General features: G+C 36.9%; 1 protein-coding gene across 2 annotated transcripts in view; it reads left to right on the top strand.

The window, feature by feature from the left end:
* ATAD2 (ATPase family AAA domain containing 2) overlaps positions 1-26130 on the top strand; it is a 39342-nt gene extending 13212 nt beyond the window's left edge. For both annotated transcript variants that reach the window (XM_081951204.1, XM_081951203.1), the window contains exons 5-28: positions 136-232; positions 658-742; positions 1377-1487; positions 2926-3043; positions 4039-4146; positions 4445-4553; positions 4817-4932; positions 6848-7022; positions 7097-7185; positions 8368-8527; positions 10341-10431; positions 12056-12370; positions 13809-13932; positions 14566-14752; positions 15719-15904; positions 16349-16496; positions 16586-16782; positions 18139-18298; positions 18905-19027; positions 19558-19710; positions 21882-22271; positions 23248-23381; positions 24194-24322; positions 25497-26130. In XM_081951204.1, the coding sequence (XP_081807330.1) occupies positions 136-232; positions 658-742; positions 1377-1487; positions 2926-3043; positions 4039-4146; positions 4445-4553; positions 4817-4932; positions 6848-7022; positions 7097-7185; positions 8368-8527; positions 10341-10431; positions 12056-12370; positions 13809-13932; positions 14566-14752; positions 15719-15904; positions 16349-16496; positions 16586-16782; positions 18139-18298; positions 18905-19027; positions 19558-19710; positions 21882-22271; positions 23248-23381; positions 24194-24322; positions 25497-25535 (3544 nt within the window). In that variant the 3' untranslated portion in view covers positions 25536-26130. The remainder of the gene's footprint in view (positions 1-135; positions 233-657; positions 743-1376; positions 1488-2925; positions 3044-4038; positions 4147-4444; positions 4554-4816; positions 4933-6847; positions 7023-7096; positions 7186-8367; positions 8528-10340; positions 10432-12055; positions 12371-13808; positions 13933-14565; positions 14753-15718; positions 15905-16348; positions 16497-16585; positions 16783-18138; positions 18299-18904; positions 19028-19557; positions 19711-21881; positions 22272-23247; positions 23382-24193; positions 24323-25496) is intronic.
* The last annotated feature ends 210 nt before the right edge of the window (positions 26131-26340 follow it).

Genomic DNA, 26340 nt, shown 5'->3' with positions numbered 1-26340 from the left:
TCTGTTGGTATACACAGGATTGGACCTGCATTTATTAATACTTCTAGCTTTCTATGAACTGAATATTGTGGCATTCTTTGTTTAACCGATTCTTCGTTAACATTTTGTTTCATTATATGTTGCTTGCTTTGTCAGTACTGCAGAAGCTGTACTACAAAAAATGGACGATATGAAGAAGATGCGCCGTAGACGAATGATGGCAGACCTTGGGGTGTTCAATGGTAGAAAAGGAGTAAGTCATTATTGTGGCGGTACCAATATTGCTTTTGCTTTGATAGTTTGAACATAACCTGAGAAAATTCTATGTAATTCTAAGATGTACTTTATAACTGCAGGAGATACATTTTTTTCCAAATCATTAAATTAGAAGTGCTGTTTGTAAGGCTTTGGAAGTGGCTGTGTCCTGTCTCTGCATCCTCATACTAGATCAGGACAAAGGTCAAACACATCTGCAAGCACCAGTAGCAGCTTCCAAAGCAATTGAGTGAGATGAATACAGCTCAGAAAGGTGTGCATCTGTACTTTATGAAATACCTTTTTCAACAGATTTGCACAGTCCAATGATTGCACTGATTCCATTTACTGAATCTACTGAAATTTTCACAGAAGCATCATGTAATTGCGGATTACTTGAATGAGATTTTATGCTATTTCCAGGGAAACCTTGATATGTACTCTGGAGGGAAACCTGTTACCCAAAGAACTGATGAAGAAACCTCTGACAATCAGGATGGAAGTGCAGGTTATTGTGCTGCTTTTACTTTTTAGAACTGTACCGTTATATATATGAAAATTTGAAGTATGGAGTATGAGTGAGGGATATACTTATGGGTAAATTAATGAAAGATGTTTTAATCAAAAACTTCTGAGAAGTGTTTGGTGAACGTTGGTCTTATGACCAGCTGGTCTTATGAATTGACTATCCAGAGTTTTCAGGTTAATCCTTGGTGGTCCTCTCAGAGAATTCACTAAAACTCTTCTCTTACTATATTTTACTTTTGCATATGTGTACCTACACCTATTTTCCAGACAGTTTTGACTCCTGGCAACTTCCTGGACCAGGTCTCTGCAATTGTTGGATGGTATTTTCAGTGGTGGTGGGCAATGTTTCAAGAAGTGATTTGCCCATTACCTTTTTCCAAGGGTTGAAATTATCTGTGTTTCCTTCAGATCATTATTAGAATTTTGAGGTAGTTTCAAATTGGATCTGGTTTGATATGGACATTGAAGCTGCATTTTTTCTAGCAAAAAATAAAATTGATAAATGTGTATGTTTCTAGCCGAAAGAGATAATAAAGCTACATGAAGCAATTGTAAAATTTCTTATGGGTTCAGAAACTATTAAAAAGCTAGAGCAATTTATTTTCTTTAATTAGAATCTTCAGAAGAAGTTGAGGACCATGAAGATGAAGATGGAGAAGAAAATCAAAAGCGCTATGATCTCCGACAGCGAAAAACTGTTGTACGTTATCAAGTTTCAGCAGAAAGTAGGTTTCTTTTATACCATTCCTGGAAATTTCCAATATCAAAATATCTACTGTATTTTTCGGAGTAAAAGACGCACCAAGGTTTTGAAGAGGCAAATAAAAAAAGTTTTTGCACTCTGCAGACCTCCCAAAAACGGCTCGTTTTTCGTGAAAAGTGGCACATTTAAAAAAAAAAGGCATGAAAAGCCTTTAGGAGGCTTGTAGAGTGCTGGGGGGGGGGGGGATTGAGCAAAAAAAGACCTGTTTTTTGCTCATTTCTGCCATCCCCAGCAGCACTCTACAAGCCTCATACAGGTTCTGCACAGTCATTTTGGTGTAGGGGGCAGGGTTTTGGGAAGCAAAAAATGCTGTATTCAATATATAAGACGCACCCAGATTTTTAGCCTTTTTAAGGGAATAAGGTGCATCTTATACTCCGAAAAATACGGTATTTAATGTGTGTTGATATCCAACCAAATTCCTCATAAACATTGTAAGTTGAATGCAAAAGGAGGCATTTTATTCCATAAAATAAAGGTCCATGATTAGTTTTTTTATTTTAATGTTTTTTCTTATTGAAACTTTCAAAAAGTCATTAGTCAATAAATCAGTGACAGATTCTATTCCTTCTCTACTTCGAATTAAAGAGGATTGGGGAGGGATTTGGTTAAGCACATACTGAAGGACTGAACATACTGCTTTGATCATAAGAAAAAAAGATTTCAATTTCTCTAGTAAATTCTGCAGTTTTAACATTTCTGCAAGTTAGAGATTGTGACTTGTAATGTTTTTTTGTTCCTGTGTGGTATGCTTTTTTTCCCATGGAAGATTTCCAAGTGCAAAAGCATAATATACCTGTGGATTTCATAAAGATTTACTGGGCTTTGTCTTTGCAGGCCTGATTAAATGCAGAGCCATATATTGTGCAACCATGTTAATTAGGAAGCTGCTTCGATCTTTTAACCAGGGAATTTGGGTTTTGCTTTTATAACCTTGATCATGACTGCTGAAATTAACTCATTTGGCTCTTTGTTTGGTTCTGTTCTATAATTGTAGAGATTAGCCAGATTGCTAGAATCTATTTAATTGTTGCTTATATTGCTTGGTTGGAAGTTTTTTTTAAAAAAAACATTATGAGTTAAATTTGATTCATATGTCCTCTATTTGTGGTTGTGAATATATTACTTGGAAAAGTTACTTTGTGCTGCAAATCTGCTTTTGTTTTGCTTTGAGTGAGGGGCTGCCATCCTAATATTTCATGCAGTTGTACATCTTTATTGTGTAACTTTTCAGCCAATGTTGCCTGGATTTGTTTTCTGGAACAAAGTTAACAAATGAATTTTGTACAAGTTAGATTTAGGCTTTTTGTAAACAAATGTTTTGCTACATGTTTTCTCATTCTCTATCATAAAAGCAAGAATATTAACTTTTTTAAAAAAATTTTTGATATTGTTAACAGAGCCCAGGCATCAGAAGAAGCCTAAATTATTTTATGATGATGCAGCCTCTCCAGTAAGAGGAGGTTTCCCTTTTAGTCCTGCAGGACCACGGAGTCCTTTCTGTAAAAAGATAAATAGGTATGTTTTTGTGTGTGCAATAGATACAGTAGTAGCAATGTTTCAGATGCTGCTTGTACCCCCTAATGATTAATTTAGCAAAAGTTTATTATAATTTATTATAGAATAAACTTTACTGTCTGATCTTCTGACCATGGGACACTGCAGTGGTTGTAATTCACTTTTTTAGTGTACTTGTAACTTCAAATGGTTGCTAGAAATGGTTGGAAATTGGGGACTACCTGTATTTGTAAGCACAGTCAGCATAAATTTGGAAGAAATATACTGGCTTCGTGTGAATCTTGAAGATAGTATCTTGCAGACATTTCAAGATTTTTGAGGACTGTTGTCTCCTTATTCAGCTCCATTGTAATTGAATGGTTGCTAAGTGAGAACTATATGTATGTCCTCACAATGTTGTTTTCGAGAGAGATTTTGTTTACATAGTATGCAGAGTCAAATATCAGCTTCTTATTATAAATTAAAATTATGCTTTGCTTTGTCAGTCTATGTCAGAGTGACTAACCATAACTATATATCCAGCCAATCAGTGGTGGGTTCCGGATCCCGTTCCAACCAGTAAGGTTGGAACGGGCCCGGCGTCATCCACATGGACGCGCGCAGCACGCACATGCATCTTGCTGTCCAGGGACACTCTAGCTGCTCGGCGGAGCATTGCGCAGGCGCTGTATGCGCCATGCGCAGAAGCGCCGAAGACTTTAAAGACAAGTAAGGAGGGCGAACCGGCCCTCCGGAGCACCATACCGGAGTGGTACCCAGTGCTGCGGGCAGGCTCTGGTACGCCCGTACCGGGGTGTACCGTCTGCAACCCACCACTGCAGCCAATGTAGATTCATGGAGGAAATCCAACATGGATTTTAGCTATACCTCTTCCTCATTCTTCCACCCTCTTTCTATTCAACCACTCATATCTACACTCATTCAGCATATATTCACTAATACATTAATATTACCACAACAAGCATTTTCATACTTATTTTTTTTTAAAAAAATAGGCGAAAGCATGCAATTCATAATAGTGATTCCACAACTTCGTCATCATCTGATGATGAAGAACGCTTTGAGAGACGTAGGAAAAGAAGTCGCAACAAAGCATTGAGCAGGTATTTATTCAAAGTGGGCAGTGTATTTTTCCCAGAGATTATATTGGGGGGTTCTTGTCTAAAATATTGTCAGTGAAAAAATGGTAAATTCTGACTTTCCATAATTAAATGTTACCAGGATTTAACAGTTATATGACACATTGGAATTGTATAGTCACTGATATGTAAAACAAGATTTCAAATTTAACATTAACTATGAAACTACTGTACATCTGTTTTTCTATTCAGGGTTTTAAATTTTGGCTAAATTAAATTGTACTTTTTACTTCAGCACTTTCAACAACTATTCTCACGTTAGGTGCCTTCCGCTAAATTTTCAAAAAGATGAGTTGAAGGGAATCCACAGAGATCGAATGAAAATTGGAGCAAGCCTGGCTGACGTTGATCCAATGCAAATAGACACTTCAGTAAGGATTTGATGTCTTGCATTCTGACATAAAACTTGAATGTAGATAACCTTAACTTTAAAATTAACATAGCTATTCTTTGGTTATTCGTTATGTGACATTGAGCTATTGTTGATTCCTGGATACCATGTAGATTGAGCTGTTCCTTAATATACTGATAATAAACTTAAAAGATAATTTTGAGGACAGTGATAGATAATATTTAGCATTTACTTTGGCTATGATTTTTATTATTTCCATTTGTCAACTGTTTCCCTTTTTAGGTGCGATTTGGTAGTGTGGGTGGACTTTCTGATCATATTTCAGCTTTAAAGGAGATGGTAGTTTTCCCACTACTTTATCCAGAAGTGTTTGAGAGATTCAAGATTCAACCTCCAAGGTAGTACTTAAAATTATTTCCTTTTATTGGATATTAAAGTCGTTTTAAAATTTGGACTTCCTTGGGATAGATAGTTTCTTAAGACCTTTAGACAACAAGATCATTTCTTAATAATCACTTTGATGCACTATTTAGATCAATTTGAGTAGCAAGTTAAAATTGACACGGTCATAGTCATAATAGTTTACAAAAAAATATACACATATGTTCTAAGTTTATATTATATTAATTTATACTATATTATTTTAAGAAGTACACAAACCTTAAAGGAACCTGAAGGTGTTTTAAATTATTTTTTTTGTACATTTTTGTAATTTCAAATTAATATATTATTATAGCTAGACTTCCACAAGAGATAATGCAAAATATAAACAAGTCCGAATTAAGAAAGACCAAATTAAGAATTGGGAAATAAAAAAGTACATTATTTACAGAGGTTAGAAATTGGAATAATTATTAGAGCCAAGAGAATGTAAATATAACAGCCAATACGAAAGCACCAAGTATAGGAGAAAATAACCATTAAAAAATGTGGACAAAGGAACAATCCTAAATGCTATTAGTTTTTGTCAGAAAATGGTTTGGAATAATTTTAGTTGAAAGGATGGGCTGGTCCTTTGCTATTTCTGGGCTGGATCTAAGCACCCCACGGGCCACATCCGTCCCGCGGATCTTGAGTTTGACCCCCCTGCTCTAGAGGGAAATCCATTAATGTTGCCTCCTTCTGAAGAGCCACAGAGATTCATTAAATGCTGCTGCCAATTGATACTTTTAGTTTCAGTTCATTCTATCTCATACCTGCATCTTCTCCTAGAACTCCTGAAATCAGATAATTGATGCATATCAAAAACCTGTGGGTTATTTCAACAACAACTTTAATATTTTTGAATAATTACCTATTAATTCAGAAGGCTTGTTAAGAAAGGATAACACATACAAACATTTCAGAAAATTGAAATGATGATATGTAAGATAAAGATGATTAAAATTGCTACCACCTTTGTTCTTGGTAGCATGTACAGTCATTTCTGTAATTTTAGAAAAGGGTTTATGTCCAAAGGCACCATTGCCACCTCTGAATTCTGACCTCATAGAAGAAGTTCACAGAAAATTCTGCATCAGCATTTGAGTCCATAATCATGGACAAAAACCTGCCCATGGTGCCTGGCTCGGGCAATCTATAACCTAGAAATTTGGGGATCTTTTACAGGAAATTTGTAGGTCCTTAACTACAATCTTCAGATTCCTCATGTAATTTCAAGTGGAGAAATTCTGAGATCTCTTGGTTATGTACATACAAAATTAGCATTCTGGGAAATTTTTGAATGGAGACATACTCAGATAGCTTCATTGCTGAGCTGGTTACTTTTATTCTTTCAATACCAAGATTTCTACACAATCTAATATTGATTTGTTCTTCAGTCATTTGTATGTATTGCCTATATTGTTGTTTGTTTATATGTGGTTTTAACTGTTCGTTATTCACTGCCCAGAGTCGCCTTTGTGAGATGGGTGGCTATATAAATATGATAAATAAATGTGACTGACTGCTCCACAGTTGCTTTGTGGTATTCCAGAAGTTAAACTTCAAAACAAGTGAGATTTCTTTGTTAAGATGAGTAACTTCTGGAAAATAGCTGGAGCAATAGTGAGGACATTCTTGTGTCTGTGAGAAAATATGCCCTGAGCCTCTACATTTTGTGACCATTGAGGATGATTATTAATTAGCATGCTCATACCTCCAAATTCATAGGCACCGATATTGATAACTAAGAACATCAGTGTAATAAGCTCTGTGCCATTTGTGTGCTGCTTGTAGGAGGTTTTTCTTAAATTCTGGTTGCCAAAATCTTAAAAGTGGTTAGGTAGAGTATGCTAAAATAATTACTTTAACTGCAAGTTTGAATTCTTCCAGGGGCTGCCTTTTCTATGGTCCACCGGGGACTGGAAAAACTCTTGTTGCCAGGGCACTTGCTAATGAGTGCAGTCATGGAGACAAAAGAATAGCATTTTTCATGAGAAAAGGTGCTGATTGTCTCAGTAAATGGGTGGGCGAATCTGAGCGACAGCTTCGTCTGCTGTTTGATCAGGTAAATTTGCTTTCTTTGTGTCTTGTGTTCTGCACAACTACTTTGAATCATAATTAATTTGAACTTCTTTTTAGGCCTTTCAGATGCGTCCTTCAATTATATTCTTTGATGAGATAGATGGCCTTGCTCCTGTACGGTCCAGTAGGCAAGATCAGATTCACAGGTATGTGCTTTGTAATTAAAAACTAGAGCTCTTCAAAATTTCTTTGCACTTCAGTATGATGGGTTAAATTCAAAAGATTGTAAAAAGTAATTTGACCTTGAATCCATTCTATTTTGAGAAAATTTGTACAGAGATGGTTAAATAAGCAAGGAAACATAGTATGTAGTTATTTGCCTACGTAAATAACAGTACTTTTGATCAAGTAATATGTATATTTAAAAATCTGTAGGTTTTCTTGATTCATTAAAAATAGTAATAAAATAATGTTGCAAAAATACATTATCATTTCCTTTATAGTCTAATATGTCCCCAGCCTTAGGATGTTCCACAGGTTCCTTTAATTACCTTCAGTCCATCCTGTCCTGTCCTATCCCAGCACCTGGGTGAAAGGGTATTCATAAGGTAGGGGCATGGAAAAGGCATGCTTCTAAGGTCCCTCTAGGTCAGGATTTCAGGGAGGAGATCTCAAGCATGCCTACCTTCTCCAACCTGGAAAAGGCAGATATTCTTAGGGAAAGGCAGTCCCACATATAACCAGGTTCCATGTAGAGCTTTAAAGATGATAACCAGCATCTTGAATTGCACCCGGAAGAAACTGGGAGCCACTGCATCTTGCATAAAGAGGTGTAACATGGCCAAAGTTAGGAACACCCAATACTGTTGCTCCATTGTGGACCATTTGTAGCTGTAGAGTAGTGTTGAAGGACAGCCCCCATATAAAGCATATTGTATTCATTCAAGCAGGAATGTCTAAAGCATGAGTGACTGGGAGCAAGGACCTCTGGTCCAGGAAAGAGCAAAATCCAGAGCTCCTCTGCATTGTCAGGGTTAAGCAAAAGTCAGTTTCTCTTCATCCAGACCTTCTCAGCCTCCAGGGATACCAACACTGCATCAAGGACCATTCCTGCTATATTTGAAGATGAACCGAGTAATTAATAATCATGTTAACAACATTTATTTATTTATTGATACATACTTCACGTATATTTTATGTGTTTGCTTTATGTCATTGACTTTTTATCAAAGGCAGTAATCCTGAGGTGCACACTAAGCAAAACATAGTGCTGAGTCTGAAAAGGATTGTGAAGACTTGCTGTAAAATCACTTTTCTCAGGCATTTAAAATAAGTCCTGTGAATTCTACCATGTAAAGGATAACATATTTTAAAATTTTGTTTTTAAGCTCAATTGTGTCTACGTTGCTTGCATTGATGGATGGCTTAGACAATAGAGGTGAGATTGTGGTGATCGGTGCTACAAACAGATTGGATTCCATAGACCCTGCGTTGAGACGACCTGGACGTTTTGACAGAGAATTCCTATTTACATTACCAGATAAAGAGGTAAGAAATTCTACTACTGATGAATAATTAGCTTCGGCTTACCACAGTGGAGCATTTTGTATAGAGCAATAAACATTAGGCTTACAGAGCAACTGTGTTTAAATCAGTCTTTCAATTTGGACTGGAATTGAACTGGATGTCTACAATTATTATGACAGAAACAAGTTCAAGTTGTGCAGAGTGAGATATCACTATGTTTCTAATAAATATATTTCCTGTATTGTCTTTTATTTTTCATTTGGGCCATCATAAATCAAGAAAGTAGGCTTATGCTGACATTGAAACCACTCAGAAATTGCTGTAAAGCACACTGGAGCGGTATATAAGTCTTAAGTGCTATTGCTATGCACTCTCTTCTGCTCTCTTTGGTGTGCTGCCAGTTCCATGATTGTAGATCCATTGCACATTTTTCTTAAAGTGGCTGCTCAAAGGGATCTTCTCCCCAGGAGATCCCCCTGCCTCCTAGAAGAAGAGTTAACCCTATCCTGTATTAGCTCCATCAATCTACTCATCAAAACACATAATGCATCAGATTGAAATACATTCCATTATTAACTAGTGGAATGGTTTTCTGAAATGCTTCATCCTAAGATGGTAGCATACTTTACTTAGTGCTGCCCTTCTTTGCATTTCCCAACAACTATTCATTTCAAATAATTTCATTAAAATCTGATTTATGAAGACAATAATTAGACTGAAATGGAAAACTATAGGGCGGTGATGGCAAACCTATGGCACGCGTGCCACAAGTGGCACGCGGAGCCATTTGTCAGGGCACACGAGGCGCTGCCCTGTCAGCTGGCCAGCGCGCATGTGCTAAGTTCACCCTTTTTTTAAAGCCATTTTTCGCCCTCTCCAGGCTCCAGAGGCATTATAGGAGCCTGGGGAGGGCGAAAAGAGCCTTCCCCACCGGAGACCCTCCAGAGGCTTCATGAGCTTCTGTGAAGCCTCCGAAGCGTAAAAAAACCGGCCATATAGGCAAAACAGAAGTTTGGGAACAGACTTCTGGTTTGCTCGAAGGGTCATTTTGAGTGCTCCGAAGGCTTCGGGGACCGTCCGGAGGCTTCCCTGAAGCTTTTGGAATGCTTAAAACGACCCTCCAAGCAAACTGGAAGTCACTTCTGGTTTGCTCGGAGGGTTGTTTTGAGCGCTCCGAAGGCATCAGGGAAGCCTCCTGAAGGTCCATGAAGCCTCTGGAGGGCGTCCGGGGGGGCGGGGAGGCGGTTTTCACCCTCCCCAGGCTCCTATAAAGCCTCTGGAGCCTGGGGAGGGCGAAAAAAGCATGTAAAAATGGGGGGGGGGGGAGTGCCTGTAGTGTGTGCATGTGCACTGGGGGGGAGTGCATTGCATTATGGGTGCGGCACACCCGTACACGACCCCCCTGCGCTCCCCCTACTTATGGCACACGAACCAAAAAAGGTTCGCCATCGCTGCTATAGGGCATCCCAGGAAACAATCTTATTGTTCATACTGTAATTCCATCCATCTCTATACCACTGTGGGTCACTAAATACTGTATTTTTTGGAATATAAGATGCACCTTTTTCCCCCCAAAAAGAGGGTGAAAATTTGGGTGCGTCTAATACACCGCATGAAGATTAAAAATCACATAAAGCTTACACTGTTACCTTTTTCCAAAGTTATTTTGTTATATAATTAGAATTATATTGAGGAATTACAATAATGAACAGTACAATAGTTTTGTCTATATAAAAACTGGTGTTAATGGAAGCATAGAGCATTCATGAATGGGACCTGGAATATTTGATACCTTAAAATTAAGAAATCTTAAACACTTTTTTAATGTTTCTAGGCAAGAAAGGAGATTCTTAAGATCCACACACGTGAATGGACCCCTAAGCCATCAGAAATATTTCTACAAGAGGTTGCTGAAAAATGTGTTGGTAAGAACAGGAATTCAAAATATTTTGCACAATCCCTTTCTAAAGAGTATTGTTTTGTATAGTTGCTTGGAAATATAGCTTTACATATTTTGTTTTGACCTGATTTTTGTAATTATTTAGAACGTGTGCAGGTACTTCATTATATACTTGCACATGTTAATGATTAGCATTATCTCTGAGCATCTATTTTTGTGCAGTGATTAAGGTGCTAGATCAGAAAATGGGAGACCATAAATTCTGGTCTTCCCTCTAGGCATGAAAGCCAGCCAACCTTTGACTGTTTTTCTTCCTTAGCCCAACCCACCTCACTGGAAGGATAGTGGTTAGTGGCAGAGGGTGCCAACAGATGAAGGTGGATGCTGTGTACTTTTCCTAGTAAACTAAACATATTAAGCAGAATACAAGGAAGAATTTCTAATGTATTGCAGTGGGGTTTTTTTACACTTTAATTGACTGCCAGGAAGCAGTGTATGCCCGCTTTTATTCTTTAGTGCTTGAAGATTGAGTGAGGGACTGTAAATTATATATAAATGATGCTTATGAAATGAAATGATTATATATAAATAGCAGAGCAATTTGTCACATGTACTTAATCTTGGTAGAATGCTTACCAAAGAATGCTAAATCCCATGAGACCATCTTTCTATCCAATTTATTATAGTGAAATGGAAGTTAGATATGTTAAGGGAACCATAAAAATGACTTGTATGCTGATGGCTTGGCAGATATAAAAAGTGTGTATCGCTAAACAAGGGAATCGTAAAGAAATGACTGCTAAATAAGAAGTCTGAATACAAATAGCAAGTGACTAGTGTAAAGAAATATTTGAAGTATTTATTTAAGAGAATAAATTAGGATTGAATTGCAAAACATATATGAGGGAGGAATGAAGATCAAGAAGATAATAATTGGAGGAGTACATGTGTTCCTTGGAAGTTTTTAAAATGCATTGTGGAAGCAAGGATGATTTGCAGGAGTAATAGACACTATAGTCAATATAACTTATTTTTCTTCTATCATCAAAGCAAGAGGGGGAGGTGTTTACCTACTAATCTTCAGATGGTTGGGTTTTTTTTTTAGTCATGTTTAGTCCCTGCAACTTTCTTGGCAAGATTTTCAGAAGGGATTTGTTCTTTCCTTTTTTCCTAGGTCTAAAAGAAAAGACTGGCCCAAAGCCACCTTAGGCACAAAGCTGGCTTTGTGCCTAAGGCAACACTCAGAGTCTCTTTGTTTCTAGCCTCATGCCTTAATCATCATACCAATCTGGCTGTCTTACATGACAGTGCTTATTCTAATAAGAAGTAGCATGATAGATATGCATATACCTATTGTTTTTGCATTCATTCACAAATTTATATATTTTTTAAATTCTCACTTTTCATGCCTGTCAGTTACCCAGTTGGGAAATGCCACTTTAGAAACTTCTATAAAGCATAATGCTCAGGTGGATTTTTTTTTTAAAAAGATAAAACGTTTCTATGTTCAGTTGTAGGTCTTGTGATGGCAGATTCTTTGTTTCAGGGAGAAAATAACGCTTCCAATTTCTTACATGGTACATATATCATTAAATGGTTTTAAATGGCTTCTTTTAAAGACATTTTGATACCAATAATTTTCTTTATAGGGTACTGTGGAGCTGATATTAAATCGATATGCACTGAGGCAGCCTTGTGTGCCTTGCGTCGACGTTATCCTCAGATTTACACCAGCAGTGTGAAGCTGCAGTTAGATATCTCTTCTATTAACATAACCGCTAAGGATTTTGTGGTTGCTATGCAAAAGACTATACCTGCTTCTCAGCGGGCAGTAACCTCACCTGGTCAAGCGCTCTCTACAATTTCAAAACCACTGCTTGAAAATGTACTACAAAGAATTATGGAAGTTGTACAAAATGTATTTCCACATGCAGAACTGGCACAGAAAGGAGGGAATAAATCAGGTATTTAAATTTCTTATTTTCTGAAACAGAATATTTTATCTACCGTAAATTTAGGACTGATAGTTGAGTCACCTTCATTTTAATAAAATACTAGTATTGAAAGACTGCCTTTTCTTCCCTTTGAAAAGAGGGGCAGAAAAGAATCAATGCAGATTGATCTTTTAATTAGCCAGATTAATTCATAAAAACACTTTAAGATTCAATAAAGTTTATTTACTTACAGTTTTGGGTAGAGGTATGTATGTTTGCTGTAGAATGGGTTTTGTACAAGCTAAAATGTTAGCATATCCTTCTCTAATTCATATTGTCCAGATGTTTTAAGAATACAGCTTTGTGGCTTCCCAAGCAACATGAAAGCCACACAATTAGAGAAGCAGTTTTAATGGTAGCCATTAACAAATTACAAATAGGTTCAAAATGCTGGACAATTAGAGCCATTTTTGTCTAGTGGTTAAGACACCAGACTAGCAAGCAGCAGACCGTGAGTTCCAGTCCTGCTTTAGCTGGCGCCAACCACTATCTTTTAACCCAACCATATCACAGATTGTCCCAAAGGTGCTTTTCAAGGGCAACTGGACTTCCTTGTTTTTTCTTTTGAAGGCGTTTCACTTCTTATCCAAGAACCCTCTTCAACTCTGTTAGGACAGTGGGGAATGGAAAGATTTACATTCCTTGCAGACAGCTGGTAATCTGCATCCTGTTAGGATCCTTCCATTCCCCACCGTTCTGTCAGAGGTGAATGAGAGCTTCTTGGATGAGAAGGGAAATGTCTTCAATAGAAAAAACAAGGAAGTCCAGTTGCCTCCTGAAAAAGCAGCTTTGGGACAACCATGCCGGCTACATGACCACGGAGCCAACTTCAAACAGCGCTGGCTCGTCAGCTTTGAAACGGAGATGAGCCCCGCCCCTTAGAGTCGGGAACGACTAGCACATATGTGAGGGGAACTTTTACCTTTACTATATACTGCAGGGGTGTTCAAACTTGGGAACTTTAAGACTTGTGGACTTCAACTCCCAGAATTCCCCAGCCAGCATGGCTGGCTGGGGAATTCTGGGAGTTGAAGTCCACAAGTCTTAAAGTTCCCAAGTTTGGACACCCCTGAACTAAAGGTTGTGATTCTAATTGCATCAAAATTGCAAGCACATTTTATTTTGTGGAATAGAATATATTTTTAAATAAACCAGGTTATTTAAAATGTAAGAGCAAACAATAATTATCTAAAACACGTGCATTTGAGCTGTAATTTAATAGGCTATAATTCTACCCTAAGGCCTTTTTTTTCATTTTATTTATATTTTCACTAGAAAGTTGGTATCAGGCTTCTTGACAACTTATTCCTTTTAATTGCCTGTGTTTAAATAAAAATCTAAAATTGGCCTTAGAAATAAGATACAATATTCACATGAAAATCTTTGCCTCTTGTTGTTTCATTTAAAGATTTTGCTTACCATGTGTCAGAACTTGATCTGCTATACAGCGATGAAGAAGGACCACCAGCATTTGAAACAGGACATTTTCAGAAAGGCTCTGAAAAACGGACACATTTTCTTAATTTTAATAGGTGGGTGATTAATGGCAATCTTTACCCCGCAAAATAAACCCACCTAAACATTTACTATTTTCATGCATGTTTTAGGGTTTTTTTTTTCCTTTACTGAATAGGATTTATTTGTTGCCTTCTGTTTCTTGATGAGTACTGAAATTTAAAAGGACGGTATTATTTTTGCAGAGTTTTTGGATGAATTTGTGCATAAATATATGGATTAGAACATTGAAAAGCTGAGTGAGAAAAGGATATTTAGTGATGCTAACACAGATTAATTTTTAGGCAGAAAAAATGGAGCTATTTAGCTTTGAATTTTTGGTGTGCATACAGATTTTTTTTTTAAAAAAAAACTACAGGTCATGTATACTTGCAGTTTGTGATAGCTTAGTTGTTGAAGTATTTCATATATCTTGAACTGAAATACTTTATTACACCCTTGTTGAAGCATTACATATATCTTGAACTGAAATACTTTATTACACCCTTTATTGTTTTGATTTAAAACAATCAAGGGACTTGAATATTTAAAATTTGTTAAGAAAAACAATTACTTGACGTTTCAAGATGATCTTGGATCTTACATGATTGAAAAAGTAATATTTGAATTGAGTTTAGAGCTCTTTGTTTGGTTTTTTTTTCTTTTAATAGAAATGCTTGTCACCAACCAACATCTTGCCGACCAAGACTCTTAATTAGCGGCGAGCCAGAATATGGACAAGCCTCTCATTTGGCTCCAGCAGTTATACATGCTTTAGAAAAGTTTCCTGTTTATACACTAGACCTTTCTATCCTCTTTGGTGTCAGTTCCAAAACCCCTGAAGAAACATGTGCACAGGTATTTCATTATCCTGTACTGCTTAGTTCTTTTTAAGTAGTTTTGGTTCCAATTACCTTTGTAAGTCAAGGACTACCTATAAACACTTTCCCTATTTCTATGGAGAATATCAACCTTGGAAACGGATGCTACCTCTTCCCCAGGGGTTACCAAGATAAATTTCCAGGAAGTAGAAATTACTTCTTCCTGAAGATTTCAGTATGAATGGATTGGAGAACAGCCAGTTTTTTCCTGTCCCAGCATACACTGTTTGCTCCTACCAACTTCTTAGTAATTCTGCCTGCAATCTAAGAGGGCAGAGGCTGGAGGTTGGAGAATTTGTCTCTTCCATGCCAGAGTATTTTGTTACATCAGGGTCAGTTTTGACTGAAATGCAGACAATGCCTGTTGGTTGTAAGCTGCCCAGTCTGTTTTGCAAAATACTATCTGACTTTAAATGGAAATTCAAATTCCAAAAATTGTGGCTATCTTCTACTGAATACTTCAAAACAAAGATTCATTTCCATCCTTGAAGCTTGTTATTTTCAAGAACAAGACAAAACAAAACAACAACTTATTCCTAGACAGGATATGGACCAGATTTATCAAGCCTACCTGGCAAACCAAATAAGGATACAATGATTTTAGAAATATATCTTTAATGCTAGCCATGAGTAAAACCATAATCTTGAGAACTAAGTGTAAATTCTTATTATAGGCTTAATTGAATCACTAAAGCCAAGTCTTTTTAAAATGTTTCATTTCCATAGGTCTACTGCTTCTTAAATTAAACTGCTCTGCTTCCTTACCTTTTTTCACAGTCTTTCATACATTTAAAAACTTGATTTTATCAACTGAAGCCATCATAATTGGCTATGCCATGAACTCTAGGGGAACATAAGTACAGTTTAAATTATGATCTGTTAATTGACTAGGTAATTAGTGGACAACTGCATTTTTAGTGATTAAAATGTCTTCTTTTTCTAGTTGATCTGTGAAGCTAAGAGAACAGCACCAAGTATAATATACATTCCAAATATTCACATATGGTGGGGAACGATTGGACACACATTGCAAGCAACCTTTACTACATTATTACAGAACATTCCATCCTTTGCTCCTATTTTTCTTCTTGCAACATCAGATACACATCATGAAGCTCTGCCAGGCGAGGTATGTGCAATTTGTTCATGGGATAATCCACTATACCTTATTGTATCTGATTTTGCCCTTATCTAGCAACACAATCAAGTTTAAGATAAGGAAATTTAAAAAAACCCACCGTCCTAATTCACCATCCTTAATGTTTTTTAAGAGAATGGTTTTTTTAAAAAAAAGTATATACACGCACCTCATAAGTGTTGCTTGCTTATCAAAAACTCTTGCATTACCGCAACAAAGATTGATACTCTATAATAAATTGCTAAGTTGGCTAAATGTTTCCCACAATTGTATTTTCAGTGCTCTATTTTTGTCAGACTTTCTGCATGAAGCAATAGTAGTTCAATAGTTCTAGAATTTTGCGAGGCTACAGACACAGTAACTTCAGTTACCTTTTGATTTTTTTCATACATTTCTTCTCTTATTAATTTGTTTTGCATGATGCATCTTTTTTAGGTAAAGAAATTATTTGTTAACGGCTTTAGAGAACCATTTGGAGAAGTTTTTGAAGTTCATTTGCCGAGTTTTGAAGAAAGAAGAAAATTCTTTGAGAGTTTAATTCTCCATCAAGCAATTAAACCACCGGTGTCAAAAAAGAAAACAGGTAGATGTGCTGCAAATACATCAGATAAAGCTTATTGTAGGTTAATTTGTAAATAGCTACATGTTTACAAATCCATTTTCTTTTTTAAGTTTTGCAGGCATTGGAGGTATTACCAGTAGCTCCCCCACCTCAACCACGGCAGCTGACAGAACAGGAGGTCAAGCAACTTGAGGAACAGGAAGAAGATACTCTACGTGAACTCAGAATTTTTTTAAGAAATGTGACACACAGACTTGCCATTGATAAACGCTTCCGAGCCTTTTCAAAACCTGTTGATTTGCACGAGGTAACAAGGTTCAAAATAATTTGCTTTCTTCTCTTGTACATTCCTAAGTGCAATCATTGACTATTGTTGATTATATTACGTTTGAAAGTTGCCAAATGTTGCTATTAGATCAGTGGTCTCCAATCTTTCTGGCTCGATGAACCAACAGTGGTGGCGAATGGGGGGGGGTGACTTTGTGCGATGTCACTTTCACAAATGCAACTTTGCCTGCGTTTCACCCACCCATTAGTTTTGCTGACTGGTTCTGAATGGACTGCAGCCTGGCACCGGGCTGTGGACCAGAGGTTAGGGACTCCTGTATTATAAGGTTATAATTATCAGTTAGAAAAAGTAATGAATGCAGACAAAACTTACATCAAAATGCTAAGCTAAATGCTGCTGAAGATGAATATTGTAAATAGTAAACTTGATTTTAAAATATCAAAATTTGAAAGCAATTATGAGATGTGTGAATCTTCACTAAAGGCATCAAGATGGCACGCGTGCCACAGGTGGCACACGGAGCCATTTGTGAGGGCACGCAAGGTGCTGCCCTGTCAGCTGGCCAGTGCGCATGCAGGCGAAAAAAGGATGCAAAAAATGGGGTCGCGCCTGTAGTGTGTGCATGCGCATGGTGTGTGTGTCGCACATTGCATTATGGGTAGGGCACGCCCACGCACGACCCCCCTGCACTCCCCCCGTTTATGGCACGCGAGCCAAAAAGATTGCCATTGCTGCCCTAATGACTTGTCCTATTTTCTTTCTTCTCTTTTATTCAATTTTTATATGCCTTATGTCAAGGGGGAGCAACTTCCTTGTGGTTAGGAGCTGTAGGTATCATAACCACTGATAAATTGATTCCAATTGAATAGGAGAGTCCAACTTCTCAATCATTTGGAGAGGCAGGCCTCTGGATGAAATAAATGCCTTCAGCTTTTGAGGGATAATATAAGATACCCCTTTTGCTTCTCTCTTCTGAAAAGGAAAAAAATTGACCTGATTTGGAGAGCTCACTTATTTTTATTCTAAAATCAGGAAAATTTACACTTTTAAAAATTAATTGTTTGATAGTTTCTCTGGAAGCTCTAAAATGGAAGCTGGAGTTATGTGTGGCCTGTGGACTCCAAGTCTCCTATTCTCCCAGGTTGCCCTATGTAGTTGGTTACATTTCCAGAACTGTGCAGTTGACTAAAAGATTTTTGTCCTCCCCCCCTCCCCCAAATTGAATACAAAATATGATCTTTAAAAAGTAGTTCAGAAGCATTAATGCCAACATTTTAAGTATCAACCATTCTTAAAACATACAGAAATGTAAACTTATTTTACTCCTAAAGGCAGATAATATATTCAGACATTTTTCTTATAATGCTCCTGTAGGTACCAGACTATGTCACAGTTATCAAGCAGCCAATGGATCTTTCGACCATTATTTCAAAAATTGATCTTCACAAGTATCTGTCTGCCAAAGATTATCTAAAAGATATTGACCTCATCTGTAGCAATGCATTAGAGTATAATCCTGATAGAGATCCTGGAGGTAAGCCTTCATGTTTATACATAAGCAAACTGTGATACAAGTAATCCTCAGCTTACGACCACAATTAAACCCAAAATTTATGTTGCTGAGACAGTCATTAAGTGAATGTTGCCCCATCGTTTACTTTTCTTGCCGCAGTTGTTAAATGAATCACTGTGGTTGTTAAGTTAGTAACATAGTTGTTAAATCTGGCTTGCCCATTTATTGTCAAAAGATCACAGAAAGTGATCACATGGTCTTGAGATACTGAAACCTTCATAAGTATGAACCAGTTGCCAAGCATCCAAATTTTGATGATGTGACCATGGAGATGCTGCAACAATTGTAATTTGGAAAAACAATCATAAGTCACTTTTTAGTTTAGGTCACTAAACAAACCCCCCTGTATATTACATTAAATAAGCAGATGTTGTTTTAAAAGCTTGCAGTACCCAACTTGTTCTCTATCATGTTAAAAAAGAAGGAATTAAGAGCTGTGTAACTTAAAGCTGAAATTGTACTATTAAAAGGTATTAAAGTTCATACTAACTATTTATGAAATATTCACAGACTTTTCTGTGGAACTATTAAATTTCATGAGAGTATTTTCTTCTCTATTTGTTTTAGATCGTTTGATTAGACACAGAGCCTGTTTTCTCAAAGATACAGCCTATGCAATAATAAAGGAAGAAATGGATGAAAATTTTGAACAACTTTGTGAAGAAATTCAGGAATCGCGCCAAAAGAGAGGTAGGTTTTCTCATGATTTGGCTCTTCAAAAAAAACAACAACAATTACAGTATGATTTTAACACTGTTATATAATAATAATGTATTGCATTACTGTGACTGAAATAGAGTGAATATGCTTGTGCGTATTCTGTGTATGAGAAACATTTTATTTCTGCCTAGAAGACTTAAAGCAGTATCAATAGCAATGGCAATAGCACTTAGACTTATATACTGCTTCACAGTGCTTTACAGAATTCTTTAAGCCGTTTATAGAATCAACATACTGCCCCCAACAATCTGGATTCTCATTTTACTGGCCTCAGAAGGATGGAAGGTTCAGTCCACCTTGTGTCGGTGCAAATTGAACTGCTGGCAATTGGCAGAATTAGCCTGCAATACTGCATTCTTACTGGTATGAGATGCCTCTTTACCAGAATCCCTGTCTTTAGAACGTGGCATCATCCCCACATGTATTTGTTGTACACAACATATTAGAATAATTCAACAAAGTGGGTAAAGGATTCTTACAATGTATTGTTACTTTTAAAGGTTGTAGCTCTTCAAAATATGCTCCATCCTATTACCATGTCATGCCAAAGCAAAGTACCACATTGCAGGACAAGAAATTGGATTCTGAATGTGGTGACAAGATGAAAAACCCACCAATACCTCTGGATTCTAGTTCTCCTTTCATTCCCAATGGTAAGTACTAATTCATCTGCTCTTGCATTGTAAGCCAAGAAGCCAAGGCGTGCTTGAATTTTCTCTGACTCTCTATTTCCACTAATTTAGTGGCTCGTTCCTCCTCTGGTTTCTTAGCCTATAAATAAAGGATACATGAAAGTTTTTTATAACCCACATCTACTCATATCCTACTGATGCCACTCTGGAATCATTTTACTATTTAGTCACATTACAAAGGACAACAAAAATGATTACTGGATTGCTTTCTTCTGGCTTCTTTCTTGAAATGCTGTCCTTTTGCCATGTGAATAATTTGTGAAAGGAAATTGGCCATTAGACCCTACAGAAAACTTTTTAAGTTCTTTCTCCCAATAAGCATTTTATTCTGCATGAATATTTGTTTGCTGGTAGGGTGTGCTTTTTCCCAAAGAAATCCATCACTCGAATCTTTATATTCTTTGAAAATGTGCAGGTGGTCTCGATTTATAACCACAATTGAGCCCAAAATTTCTGTTGCTAAGTGAGACAGATATTGAGTTTTGCCCATTTGATGACCTTTCTTGCCACAGTTAAGTGAATCCCTGCAAGTTGTTAAAGTTAGTTATATGATTGTTAAGTGAATCTGACTTCCTTGTTGACTTGGCTTGTCAGAAGTCACAAAAGGGGATCACCTGACCATGAGACACTGCAACCGTCATAAATATGAGTCAGTTGCCAAGCATCTATATTTTGATCACATGACCATGGGGATGCGGCAACGGTTGTAAATGTGGGGAAACGGTCATAAGTCACTTTTCAGTGCCATTGTAACTTTGAACGGTCACTAAATGAACTGTTGTAAGTTGAGGACTACCTATATACACCTGATCTAAAACTGAAAAACTGAGGAGCAGGGTATACATGGAAAATGAATCTGGTTCTTTCAGATAATGCAAAAGAGTTCCTTAGCGTCTCTTTCATTTTCTTACCAGGTTGTCAAAGTCTCTATTTTCTTCTGGCTGGATGTCATATTCCAGTGCAGGGGGGGGGGGGTCAACCCCAATCTCACCCCCTGCTAAGACCTCATGGCAAAAGAGCCTCTTTAGGCCTCAAAGTGACAGCTGCATGACACTAGTAGCAACGTTTCTTCAATTACTTATTCTGACACAATGCTTGGTTACTCAGCCAAGGAAAGGCCAAGGGACCTTCAAGCTGCAAAAGAGTTTTGCAAGCAGCTGCTGCAATAGCTAAACAACATAACCCATAGTATTCTTCTGGCAGTTGTAAAGCAACGACATTGCATAGCCTTTTCACAATAATTAGTTGCGGTCACCTTGATGGAGTTGAGATTCAGAAATGGAAACATTAACATAACAGCCTGTATTTTTCCATCTGTTCTTCCATTTTGGTCTGAAATCAATGTGTATCAGAAATGAATGTGTTTTGGTTGGAATGTGCTTATCTTAAATTTATCTGCACTAATACATGTGGCCTTTTTGTGTGGGGGGAAAATGGCTCCAACATTGCTACAAGACAAAGAAGGAATTCTTTCTATATTTTGATTTTCAGCTTTTCTGTAGGGAGACAAGAAATTATTTCAAGCGATGGGATTGAGAGATTTTAAAGTTGTATTTTAAGAATTTAAAATGGTTTTTCTCTTCTTCTGCACTATTACATTGTGTTGATAGTGTTGTAAGCACACAATTCTTCATACTTAGTTTGAAAAATGCATACATATGAATAGGAAAGCAGAAACCATAGCTTGAGGCACTTTCAAGAAGAATCTGTCTTTTATTTGTTTCTTATTTTACCCTTCTTCCAAATTCTCTTTTAAAAAATTTCATTAAAAAGGTCTTTGTATTCATATGCTGATCCTAGAAATGGCATCTATAAAGCATGTCACCATTATATGTTTTTTGAAAGATATGAATGGTTATCTAAACTATATGAATACATTTTTTCCCAGACAAGGAAGATGTTGGGATTCAGGTCTAGCCTCTTATAGTTATATCAGACTGTTTAAACTAATACAGCAGAGAAGGCAAATAGTCTTTTTATGTGCAAATTCGTGTGCAGATTTTTTTTTTTTTTGCATCTGTGGTAACATAAGTACCATGCCGGTTTCCCATAGTATTCCCAAAACTTATTCTGAATTTGTTAGTTTTAAGAGAAGAAAAAACTAGTCAATTTGTTTGTATTTGTTAATGTAGCTTTATCAAAGAGAAGACTAAGAAGGAAGAGTCGATGGTGCTTGGGCAACCTAGCAAAGCGAAAAAAGATTTTGCATTTCAATAAGGAGAACAAAGCCCCAGGAGAAGAGCCAGATGAAGCGGAGAGTGATGGAGAAGAATGTATGGAAAATAATAACTCCAGTATGGAGCAGACTGAAGTTGAAATAACACACACGTCTCTGAATGACTCTGAACCTGCGCCTCCAGAGCAGTACACCGGTATATCTGAGGCAGAGAATGAGCTGTCAGCCGTTCACAATGATGCTAAGTGTAAATTTGTCAAGAACAACAAAGACGCCGAACTTTCAGAACCAAAAAAAGCATGTAATGGTGATGCAACAGAACATTCATTAGATAGGGATGCTAATGGTGAGTGGAAAGCATCAAAATATACTTTATAGAGTAGTGGTTCCCAACCTTTCTGGCTCAATGGACTGGCTGTAGGGAGATGGTTTCACATGTGCAATCTAGATTCCGCACATGCACAGATGAAGCTTTGTGCCTTCACCCGCTGCTTGCGTGGCCTGGTTCTCAACAGGCCACGGACCAGTGCCGGTCCATGGACAGGGAGTTGTGGACCCCTGCTTTAAGGAGAGAGTTTAATTCTACCTCATATTCTCTTAAAACGTTGTAGCGCGCTCTCCATTTTAGTGATTCTGCCAACTAAGTTTAAATTCATATTGCAGTGCCAGTCAGTATTAGTTAATTGGTTTTATTCAGTGAAATTGTGATTATTTCATTAGAATTATATTGCTACAATTAATATTTGAGGGGTAGTTGCAGAATAGCATAAAAAGAAAAAAAAAAGAAAAACAACATTATAGTATTCTAAAATATTTTTCCTTTAGGATGATTTTATTGCATATATGATGACCAAAATCTCTATACGTGGCCCACTTAGGTAGAAGACCTTCCCCCCCAAACTGCTAATAGAAACCAACACCTGAATTATTGAAAAGAAAGCCTTAGGAAAGTAAGGGCACTTTTGGTTGGGAATCCCTAATATCCCCTTTTGTTGACTGTAGAACACTTCCAAGTTCTTTTATTGAAGTTTGGCAATACAGTGGGCAGATTTTGGAGTAGGCCAAGATATAACCCTGATCTTTCAGTGTTTTCCACCCATAATAAGATAAGCTCAATCATCTCAATGATTAATTATTTAATGTGACCCTATATATTGCTAGGCTTCAAATGGGATATTATAGGATACTAGGTAGACTAAACTATTCTATAGGAACTCTACTACTAGATATTACTTCTAAGCACCACAAGGCTTATTCATTTACTGTATATTCGTTATGTCTTCTAGCAGCAATAAATCCTACTTTTTCTTTTATTATTCTAGCTGTATGTATGCTTCGTATGACCCGTGCAAGGCGTTCACAGGTAGAGCAGCAGCACCTCATAAATGTTGAGAAAGCCATGGAAATTCTGTCGGAGCAAACACCACCACTCACTGTGGATCAAGACAAGTTGAATGTATGTCTTAGAGAAAACCTGTTACTGAATTGGCAGTCTTCCTTCTCCATTATTTACTTTTGTCTATCTTAATATAGTCTACACCTTTGCAGAGTGTGTTGCCTTCTGTTGTGTGCATGGAGATGGGTGGGTCTTTTTTCTTGAATAATTTATAGTGTTAAATGTGCTAAATACTACATTGCTATTAGATCACAGTTTCTAATAATCATAAATGGAGTATAAATGATGCTGTGTATTTTCTATACAGTGGCACTTTCCAGTTCAGTGAATTGAAATGTGCTCAAACCAAAATAATATTTTGGAAGTTACAAACTAAGATGTTACATAGTTTTGGGAAAGGAGAATAGACATTCAGGTTTACAAATAGCTTCACTGCTAAGATCATAAAGGAAACCTATTACTTTTTAAATGCCATTTTATTCTATATAGGAAATTGCTCCTATGTTTGGGATATGCCAACTCTTAAATGTCCATGTGTTTTAATTTTGACAGTTGGCCTATCATGAGTGATGTGTTTTTCATGGTTTTGGTTAAAAATTCAAGATCTGCTTATCCGTGAATAGACTTATCCTCTAATATATATAAGTACTTTTAAAAGTATTACTCTACATACTTGCTCATACGCCTGTTCACATATAAACCAAACCAGGAAAGGGGTGTGTGTGTGTACAGTATTTTGTTACTTAAAATTCTTACTTATCTGCAAGTATACAGAATGTATGGAACTATAATCAGCCTTCTGAAGGAATTTATTGTAAACAAACACTCGATCTTATTTGAAGGAATAAATAGTAGTACTCTGTTTTCTTCAGGAATTACTGAACATGGTTGTTGACAAAAGTGGAGACTACACTATACTTGAGTTGGAGAAACTCTATGCCTTACTCAGTCAGTGTGTTTACCGACATCGTGGAGACTATGACAAAAGCAAATTGATTGAGGTACACTATTTTGCATGAATGCGTTCTAGTGATAATTTAAATCCGCATCTGATTATATATTACTAGTATTCTCTCGTAGATATCAAAGTTTGTATTTTGTTTTATTGCAACTTTCCTGTTGTACTAGTGCATTATCTGTGGCTTGGGGAAAAAAAGTCAAAAGAGTAATTATACATGCACATTTATTGGAACATGTGATTCCAAGTTTGTCATTTTACATTGGGAGGAAACATGCTTCAATTGTACTTACAATCTATAAATATCTTGTTGGCTCTCTTGTATTTGCATCTATTTTGTTTCCTTTGTGGTGACCTATTCCGTAGCAGTTGGGTTCTCCATGGGGATGTTGGTTAAGCCTTTGCTATAACAAGCTATCTTCCGCTTTAAGTTGTTATTGAGAGACGATGCCTTTAAATGAGATTGCTTTATATCTGGGCCGTGGCCTGTTTGGAACCAAGCAGCTCCACTTGCACTTTGCGGCAGGTTCTTTTGAGCAAAGTTCCACTTATGCAAGTGGTGGGGAGCCTGCGCTCACATGCACTTGCCATTCACACAAATCGTGTGTTTTAAGTTTAGAGTTAAAGTTTATCGCCTTTGGTTAATTATAGGTGCTAATTGGTCAACAATGGTGTCATGATTTGCATTTGCCTCCAAATTGGGGAACGTTGCTTGATTTCTCCAGTACAATGTTTCTTTACACCTAACTTTTTCTTTTTCTTTTAAACATTGAGAATTTGGAAATGACATTGTTTTGATAGCTAATTCGTGATTGTGAATAAATAGCAGAACTTTCCATTGTTTTATTTTTTTAATGTGTCAGTCCAGTCTTGTTTTGTTTCTTCCAACAAAACAAGAGCTGGAAACTTGAGGAATTGGCTTGGTATCTGGCAAACCAATATTGTGTCTTATCAGAAGAGCCACCCTGAAGTGAAGCTCATTCATACTAGGCCAAAATTCTTCAGAATTCTGACTTCACCTGAAATGCAAATGCTGGCAATTTCATGATAAGAAAGGAATCTGTCTTTGAAGGGAAATAGAAGATAATGCCTGCTTGCCCCACCAAACCCTCTGCAACACAATCTACAATTCAAAGCTATACTTCAACAATAGAAGGAAGTTTCACAGCCAATTAAAATGTTGCTTGACTGCTATGTATTCTTTTTTCCATTTTCAGGCAATGACAAGAGAAATTGAAGCCTTCAATCCATACTAATTCATCATTTCTAATATTTTCAAATCCCCGAAATCCTATTGGAAATTAATGTGAGAACAAATATTATACGTGCACAGTAAGTTTTGTCTAATGTAGCATTTCTAGATTTCTACCCATATGGAGGACAAGCCATCGAGAAGAAGAATTATAGAAGACAAATGGATGGGCCAAGGCATCTAACAGTCTTCTTACAAGTGCTTGCTTTTTGCTCCCTCGTGGAACTGAAGCTCTTAACCATCAGGATCTAATGAGTTTAAAGAAGAAACAGCCTAATCTGTCAAGCTACTTATGTGGGGAGCATGTTGGTCTTTTGAAAAATACATTTTTCTGTAAATTGAATAAACAATATTAATTTATCCCAATGTTCTTTGATCAAATCATGTACATATGTTGAATTGCACATGATGTTTAACTGTATCATCAAATTGCTTTGACTGGAGACAATATTTTTGGTTCTGTTAGCTCAGTCGAAGCTGCATTCATGGGGGGGTCTTTTTGCACTAATTTCTAGTGGTAGTACTCTCTGTAATGGTCCAAATATTATGTAATATATAAATATGTTAAAATTGTAATGGACAAAATAAATTACTCCTGATACTAATTATAGATGGTATTTTTTTCAGTTACATGTACTCGTTGCAGGCTTAGCCCCAAATCACATTTGCCGAAGATTAAAATAATCACTGTTGTTCCTAGATTGGTACTAAGGAGAACTCTATCCTGTGCTGTTAAGGAGATTGTTGCCCATTGACAGCTCTCTGCATAACTTCCTTGCAAATGCAGGTGATTGAAAACTTACCAGGGC

Source organism: Natrix helvetica, assembly GCF_964273705.1.
Source record: "Natrix helvetica genome assembly, chromosome: 4".
NCBI lineage: Eukaryota > Metazoa > Chordata > Lepidosauria > Squamata > Natricidae > Natrix > Natrix helvetica.
Note: the sequence above shows the minus strand (reverse complement) of the source record. Positions and strands in the feature narration are given on the sequence as shown.